Source organism: Monopterus albus, unplaced genomic scaffold (assembly GCF_001952655.1).
Source record: "Monopterus albus unplaced genomic scaffold, M_albus_1.0 scaffold40.1, whole genome shotgun sequence".
Lineage (NCBI taxonomy): Eukaryota > Metazoa > Chordata > Actinopteri > Synbranchiformes > Synbranchidae > Monopterus > Monopterus albus.
The window spans coordinates 3,478,746-3,487,881 of NW_018127920.1; the positions used below are offsets into that span (position 1 = coordinate 3,478,746).

Sequence of the window (9,136 nt, forward strand, 5' to 3'; positions counted from 1 at the left end):
AATGGTGAGGGGAAAAAAAAAAAAAAAAAAAAAAGTTTAACATCCAGTAATAATGATTCCAGTACTAATAGCATGCCGCTACTGTGAGTTAACTGTGACCCAAATTTGAGGTGAATAACAACGAACACTCATACTAACAAGGTAAACAAAAGTGTTTTTCGCATTGGCATATACAGTGCCTTGCAAAACTATTCATACCCCTTGAATTCCACATTACGACCACAAACAAATGTATGTTATTGGGACTTTATGTGATAGATCAACACAAAGTATCGCATAATTGTGAAGTGGAAGGAAAATTATTTTTATTTTACAAATAAAAATCTGAAAAAGTGTGGCGTGCATATGTATTCAGCCCCCTTTACTCTGATATCCCTAAATAAAATCCAGTGCAACCAACTGCTTTCAGAAGTCACCTAATTAGTAAATAGAGTCCACTGTGTGGAATTCAATCTCAGTATAAATACAGCTGTTCTGTGACGGCCTCAGAGGTTTGTTAGAGAACATTAGTGAACCAACAGCATCATGAAGACTAAGGAACACACTAGACAGGTCAGGGATCAAGTTGTGGAGAAGTTTAAAGCAGGATAGGATTCGGTTATAAAAACATATCCCAAGCTTTGAACATCTCACAGAGCACTGTTCAATCCATCATCTGAAAATGGAAAGCATGTGGCACAAATGCAAACCTACTAAGACATGGCCGTACACCTAAACTAACAGGCCGGACAAGGAGAGCATTAATCAGAGAAGCAACCAAGAGGCTCATGGTAACTCTGGAGGAGCTGCAGAGATCCACAGCTCAGGTGGGACAATCTGTCCACAGGACAACTATTAGTCGTGTACTCCACAAATATGGCTTTTATGGAAGAGTGGCAAGAAGAAAGCCAATGTTGAAAGAAAGCAATAAGAAGTCCTGTTTGCAGTTTGCCACAAGCCATGTAGGGCAGTGGTCCCCAACCACTGGGCCATGGCCCGGTACCGGTCCGTGAGGCATTTGTTACCGGGCTGCACAGAAAGAATAAATAATTTATATAATTTCCATTGCATTGATTTTTAGAGTCTGGAAGATGTTTTATTATGAAAAACTACAGGATTTTCTCCGACGTATCATCCACCTGTGCCCCTTGACACGTCAAGACGCCATGTGTCGGTCACGATGTCACGTGATACTTTGCAAAAAAAAAAAAAAAAAAGCCCCCAAACAACAAAAAATTTGAAAAAAATACGAGTTTATCGCAACAGGTGACTCTCACGCACCAGGGCTGCTCTGCATGTCTGTGCAACAAGAGGATCAGCTGCTGGAGATCGCAAATGACGGTGACCTTAAACGTATGTTTGAGACGACAACTCTGCTGATGTTCTGGATGAAAAATCAAGCCAGAATATCCTGAAATCGCCACAAGAGCACTGAAAACCCTGCTACCATTTCCAACATCCTATCTTTGTGAAGCGGGCTTTTCTGCAGTGACAGCAACAAAGACAAAATTACGGAGCAGACTGGACATAAGGAACACATTGCGTGTGCCCCAGTTTCTCATGTGGCCACTAAAAAAATAAAAGGACTTGTGTTTTGCAGGTTGAAAAACACGATCTGTCTGATGGGGGTCTTACGCAACAGTAATCAAGACATTACGAGTATAGTCAACTTGCAACAAGATATGTAGCAAGGTATGTTAGATGTGAGAAGCTACAAAACTCTGGGTCAACTATTGAATGGAGAATTTTTATGGTCTGTCTGTATGGACACAAAAGGATATGGTTGGCCACTAAAGGCACATTTCCTGTAACAATTTCAAAACATTCACATCTAAATAGTTTTCTGGATATCTGCATGCGTTTAACACCGACTATACTGGGTAATAGTGTTATTGTGGGTATTATTCAACTCACCTGTGGACCGGCACAGCTGATCTTACAGACGTCACAATAGTGGATCTGTGGGGGTTTGGGTGGCTGCTTGGGCCGAAGCTGCTTACTTTGAAAAGAAGGTTTCTTGGTGAAAGTGTTCCCAGTCCATGCTGCTGTTGCTGCTACAGCTGCCACTGCTTGCTTTTGCTGCTGTTGCTGCTGGTAATAGCTGGAGGCTGCGGAGTAAACTGCTGCCTCGTAGCCCGAGTACGAAGTTCCTGGAAAGCATAAAACAATGCCTACTTACAGCCTAATCACTACTCTTAAGTTGTAAGCTTGAGAAAAAGCTCAGTGAAAACCTCTGCACATAATGGTAACTAGGGCCGTCATATCAGATATTCATTATATGACTGCAGTCAAAACAATTAACGATGCTGTAATGAAAATGCTTTATCTTAAATTTATCTTTAGCCTTGTCTTTTTTGCAAAATGACTTTTATTCAAAATTTGTTTGTAGGCAGGTGGAGATAGAGTCCAACTGTACAAAAAGAAAAGCTACATTTAATGGAGGTGAAAGGGCAACCACATGAATTGATAAAAGATCCATAAGGCCTGACATCTGCCCTCAGCACAATGTCAACTTAAACAAAATTACCTACAGGGAGCAGGGGACAAAAAGAAGTTGTGTAAGACCACAAGCTGACAACTACTCACTCATATATACTGTAACAAAATCCTATGAAGGAAAGAAAAGCATATTTTGTTTATCGGATTTCGAGCTGAACCAAAATACTGTCTGAATATTTCCTGAAGAACTGAAAAGTCTTCAAGATGCGACACTGATTGCAGGAATGTAAAGGACCTTCCATGCCAGTTTTGCCAACCTTGGAAACTTCTCATTAGCTTTCCGCCACTGCAGTGAGTGTTTACCCACAGGAACGGTGGGTATTGGGTGTCTAGTGTCTGTTTTTCTTATCCACAGACTCAAACAGCATTAGCTGACCTGAATGCCTGGCTCTCTCTCGCTTCTTTGGCACTGCCTAACAACTAGAGGAGAGGAAATACTAAGTCCATCCAATGACATGGTAACTTTAATGCACCAAGACCATAATGTAACATTTGCTGTTTCAGGGCTAGCAAACTGACTGCATATTACTTGCTCTATTGTGGCAAAATCTGCAGGATGGTGGAGATGAAGGTGGGTGAACAGGTTGCACTAACTGATGATCCGAACTTCCTGCAAACTGCAATGTCCAACACCTCATCTTTTTTACTCAAACTCCCACACTGGGGGGGAATAACTTTTTTTCGTGTGTGGGTAGAGTGTCTCCCTCATCTTTAATTTCCTCTAACATGGTTTTGAGCAGTAGTAGTTGCTGCACTCTTGTAGGGGAGCTACCACTGCATGGTGGTCTTCTTCTTTTTCCCCATTGGCATTAAGGTGCAATACTGCCACTTAACTAGCTGGAGTGCCAACCAGACAGTTGCAATATTAATTACACAATCTCATCATTTCTTTTTTAAATATGATTATGGTCAATACTGGTATATTGCTACACCCCTAATGGTAACCATGTGCAACATCTTAGTTTAGCCTGTCAACATGCCAGCAAGGGATAAAACACCAATTAACAAACACTGTACAATTAAGGCCAATGAAAATATCAGTTTTTGGTAATAAAAGCAAAGATTTGGACAATCATGGAGATTCAAAAGATCTCAGCTGAACTCAGAACTGATGTACAGTATATGGAATCAGAGCCAATGTTACCCAAATATATGTCAGGATACAATTTCGATTCAATTCAGGGGTCTGTGATTAATAAACAATACTGTATGCCCATTTCACATAATTACATTATTAACTGAAATACAACAAAAGTATAATTTGTATAAAGTAGTATAAACTCCTCTGGTCACTTTTCAGTGCTATTTAAATACAAATAAGGGCCCATGATGACCTTCCAATTCAACATAAATGCTGACTTTTGCAATTGGAAGGATTTGCCTTGATAGAAATAAAATACAGAAAAAAGTACAGTATGGAAAGTACAGTACACTTTGTGTATTTTTATTAGTTGCTATACAGGTCAAGGCCAATTCTGATAGCATTTTCTAACTTGCCCCTGTCATGGAACGGATAGAACTTCAATCTATCAAAATGTGTCAGTCTACACCAACTCAAGAGACGTGTGCATGAGACACGTGTCACCCCTGTACCCCCCATGTTTTTTCACAGTTCAGGTCTGTTTCTTCTCTCTGGTGCATTTAGCAAAGCATAATCTCTACAAACTATTTGTCCAGTCACTCTCCTACCAACAGAAAAATGAATGTTCTGATGACAGTAATGCTGCACAGACGTTGGAGTCAGTGTGAAGTGAACGGATCAAATACTTCAGTAGGTTATGCACTGCTCGTCTGACTTTTAGTGTGAATTCCCAGTTTCAGAAATGATGCCTGCACTGCCTGGCACTTGTTGTCCAGTTTAAAAAGAACAGCACTTCAACAGAAATGTGTAAGTATATGGCAGGCTGTCAAAATTAAAATAAAAAAAGAGTCCACATAATATCTATCTTTACATTGGGGTGTTTGATCAATGTATTAATACAGACCGATGGAGTGTCACACCCCTAGTCTGTACTATAATTTGTCCTGTAATGCTTTACAGTTTGTTTATAGGAGAATAGGTTAATGCAGTTTTTTTTTAATAAGACTAAGAAATATGGGTAACAACTGATCTCAATTGAAGGAAACAAAGGATTAATTTTACCCAGCAGTGCACAATACAAAAATACAACTAAACATTCAGGCCCAGTTTTTATGCATCATTCATTATTGAAAAGTAGTGAAGACCGTTCATGGAATTACTAACATGGCTATAAACTCAATTGAATACCACACATGATCACAGCTTGAGTGATTTGGGTACACAAAAGGGTGTCTGGTGGCCCCAAAACAATTTTTTATTATCTTAAGCAATAGTCAATTCCACATCAAAACTTACCAGAGTAGGTGACAGCATTTGTGCTATAGGTTGGGCTTTGGGAGTAAGAAGGGACCACAGAGGCCGCAGCAGCCACAGGCTGGACAGGGGGGTAGATGGAGAAAGTTGATGAGGCTGGACTTGGAGCAGCTGGTTTTATAACAGTCACCTGTCGAGTCTGCTGGCTCTGGGTATATGGTGTTACCCCCTGGCTATATCCTGGTTTGGGGGCTAAAAATAAAAAATAAAAATGAAAATGAATTTTTTTTTTTTTCCACAATGCTCTGAAAATTACTTTTCTTCAGTGTATAGCAAAATGTTGAGTGTGTACCCATTAAGGACCTTTTGTTTTTTAAATGGACCAAGCAAATGCCTTTTTATTTTCAGCTGATACTGAATCAATGTGGTAAAGTGCAGCCCACTGATGTGCATTTGCTATACTATGTTAAGAGCAAGGATGACTTTGCTAGCCATGGGAGTTTGAATCATCATTTTGTGTTATCCACATAAGTGTTTCTATGTTTAGCCCAACCTCACTGATATAAATTAGGTGGACAAAATACCAGAAACCCCCCTCTGTATGATGCAGCTCAGTTTAACAGCAGCACAAACCCCAAAATGATAGAACAGCTGAATCAGCGGAGGCAGGTGTCTGAGTGTCTATTAATATTACTGATTGTCTTTTTCTTGTTTGTTTCAGTGATGTGAACAGCTCATAGACTTGTAAATATGGTAATATACATTTTTTGCAAACAGCTATAGGAATTAAAACACCGTTGTTGCAGTGTGCTGCCAAGAACATGATGCACCATGCCATAACCACTCAGCTATGGGGCACGACGACTAAGATTAATTTAACAAGAGCCAAAATGCAAATGGTCATCTGAGCACGTTTTGTAAAAAGGATGAAATGTTGAGACACAGATAGGCTGATACAGCTCCCGGGTGCATTAGCCTACAAGTTATAGTTTAAACACATACTCTACAACAAAACAGCCATGATTCATAGTGATTAGCTTCGTCTCTGTAACAAAGTTACACCTTGGAAAATTCTGTAAAAGTTGCATAAAATGTGAATGCAATGAATGAATGTCTGCCATGTCTATGAGCCGCTGTCAAAGAGTTGCTCACAGGGATGAAATTCTAAGAAAATTCTTAGAACAGACGTTTAAGAATTTCTCCTTAAATTTAAGATTAGATCATTGTATAAATAAAAGGTATTCACAAATCATTTTAGTCCCAAGAGCCAAGGTGAAAACTGAGTAGTGACAACACTGACAGACATCAATATTTAAAATTCAATACTTTAAAATTTTCAATTAATACCTCATTAGATTAGGACACCATGTCCGGTCACTAACTGAAATGTAGTCTAATTATTGTTATTCATCAGCATAAGTCAATCTGAATAACCAATTCAGTCTCAATTTGAATGTATTAAGTTCTTAGTTCATTGACCAAAAATACCAGGAATTAAGATGACATAATGAAGCCAGTTATAAGCTAAATTGATTTACAATATGTACACAAGGTAATGATTATGATGAGAAATGTCATGGTAATAGTAGAGCGTAACATAGGTGACTGATGACTGGACAGAATTACTCATCTCGTTAGCAATGGTGGAATATGATAAAGAAAACTGAGATTACACTAGATTCTAGATCTAAATTCTGGGGTTTGGTCCTAATTCGAAACTAAATTAAACTGAATAATTCAAGTTTAGTGCAGTTGCTTGTCATTTAAGTATATGAAACTGCACTGCAGCATACTGGGATCTCTATTAATACTACTGCTGCTGGAAAACAAAGGCAACAGCCGTCTCACATTTATGGGTCCAACGTGGGTTGCACAGGCAGTTAGTAGACCTGTATTTAATTGAAAAATGAATTCAGTGTGTATTTAGCATACCTGTCTGGTAATAGGAATCTGCCACACTGGGTTGTGGCTGTGCAGCAGCAACAGCAGCTGTAGCAGTGGGTTGTTGGTAGTACTGCTTACTGTCATAAACGACAGCTGGCGCTGTGGACCGGACATAGGAGTAGGAGTCCTGCAAAGGAAGATCATAAGACCAAATTAGAGGGCTGGCAGCTCCAATACCTAGCTCTTCCTGTCCACGTGTGAAAGTGAATGGAAGCACCAGGAGCAACATGGGAACCACCCGTTGCTCACATCTGTGTGGATGGGTGAATAAGAGGCAAACTGTAAAGTGCTTTGAATAAAGGCAGCCCCCATTTACCACTTACAACAACTAAATAAGTCAGTACTTCTGTTGTACTGAGGTATCACACACGTGCATATATAAAATTTATCATGCAAGTTATGTTTGCAGGAAAGCTGCATGAGCAGCAGCAAACCAGGAGATGAGTCACATTCAGACTGCAAGTCAAATCATCTGAAATACACCCTTTTATATCAAATTATCAAAAACAGCCATTCCAGAAAAATGACCACTTCTATACACACACACACACACACGTCCTCCAATCCAATCTTCATAAGCATCTGCATGCCCACAGAATGTGCTACATTTCCATCACTGATATGACATTGACTAATAGTTGTACCAGTCAAGACGTCTCACTCTGTTGGAACAACAGAGTAGCACTTAGTTCACTAATTATTCAGTGGTGTTGGAGAGATGCCTTTTTATCTCATAAACAGTCTCCAGCTAACAGCAGACAGCGTGTTTGTTAGTCCACCAGCTGCACACTGTAAATCCAGATTTTGGTTTTAAATAAACCTTTGAGTGATCATTAATTATTCTTTTGTGTTTTTTTAAAAAAAGATTCTCATTACTAAATATGATCAGTAGTTTTCACACGAATTACACAGAATCAACAGTTAAAAGAAGGAAGCAGACAATACTATGCATTAAAAGCCAAAGTGAATAAATGTGTTTTAACCAATGATTTAAAAGTTGCCAAGATCTAATATTGGAAGGTAAACTATTCCACAATTTAGGAGCTGCAACAGTAAAAGCGCGGTCACCAAAGCCATTGCATCTGGCCCTGGGAACCTCTAAAAGAAACTGGTTTGATGATCTGAGCAATGTTGTAGGTTCGCACCACCTCAGCAAGGTAGGGCAGTGCCAAAAAATTAAGAGCCTTAAAAACAAAAATCAATAGCTCACAATAAATTCTAAAACAGGCTGGAAGCCAGTGAAGATAGGCCAGTAGCAGGGTTATATGGTAAAATTTTCTGGTACTGGTTAAAAGATGAGCCACAGCATTTTGGACCATTTGAAGACGAGGGAGAGACGACTGATTAACACCGAGGTATAATGTATCGCAACAGTTAAGTCTAGAAATTATAAAAGCATGGATTGCAATCACAAAATCATTAATGTCACAATGCTACAGAGGACATGTAACATGGATTTAGAGACTAATCAATTACAAACCTTTTTATTGTGCCCAAGAATTTAACTCTTTCATTCTAATCAGAGTGTATATAAGACCACAGACCCATGCTAGCACACTACAGCTCCTGGCTGAACTAATATTACTAGCGTGGAGCTAGAACATCCCGACTCTCGACTCATTGTTCTAGGGGACTTTAACAGGGCAAATCTAACCCACAAACTTCCCAAATACAGACAGCATGTCACCTGTCCCACTAGGGGACAAAAATCATACTGGACCACTGCTACACAACAATAAAAGACGCCTATCGCTCTGTCCCCCATGCAGCCCTCCAACTCTCTGATCACTGTATGGTCCATCTTATTCCAACCTACAGGCAGAAGCTGCAAAGCCTGTGGTCAAAACAGTGAAGAGACGGACTGAGGAGGCCAAGTCAGAGCTACAGGCCTGCTTTGACTGCACAGACTGGAGTGTATTTAAGACCTGGACGAACTCACTGACACCGTCACATCTTATATCGGTTTTTATGAGGGTGTGTGTGTGTGCCCAAAAAGTCCTTCTGCACATACAACAACAAAAAGCCCTGGTTTACAGCCAGACTCAAGCAGCTTCATCGTGCCAAAGAGGAGGCTTACAAAACTGGGGACACGACTCTGTACAGCCAGGCAAGGAACACACTGACAAGGGAGATCAGAGCAGCAAAGAGGAGCTACTCTGAAAAGCTGAAAGATCAGGTTTCAGCCTCCTTGTCTGTGTGGGGGAGCCTGAAAACCATCACTGGCTATGGGAAACCATCCCTCCCTGCCGTGGAGGAACATCAACTAGCAGACGACCTGAATGAGTTTTACTGCATGTTTGAGAATCATCACTCCCCCCCTCACCCTCCCCAACTCATCCAAGTCTCATCCAAGACAAGTCAGCCTACAGACGGGGGGGT

The 9,136-nt window shown here is 40.2% G+C and overlaps 1 protein-coding gene across 1 annotated transcript in view; it reads right to left on the bottom strand.

Moving 5' to 3' along the window:
- Nucleotides 1–9,136, bottom strand: part of zfr (zinc finger RNA binding protein) — a 62,063-nt gene that overhangs the window by 33,823 nt on the left and 19,104 nt on the right. The window contains exons 4-6 of the mRNA XM_020599179.1: nt 6,746–6,884; nt 4,856–5,065; nt 1,894–2,129 (exon numbers count right to left, since the gene is read on the bottom strand). Coding sequence (XP_020454835.1) covers nt 1,894–2,129; nt 4,856–5,065; nt 6,746–6,884 — 585 coding nt within the window. The remainder of the gene's footprint in view (nt 1–1,893; nt 2,130–4,855; nt 5,066–6,745; nt 6,885–9,136) is intronic.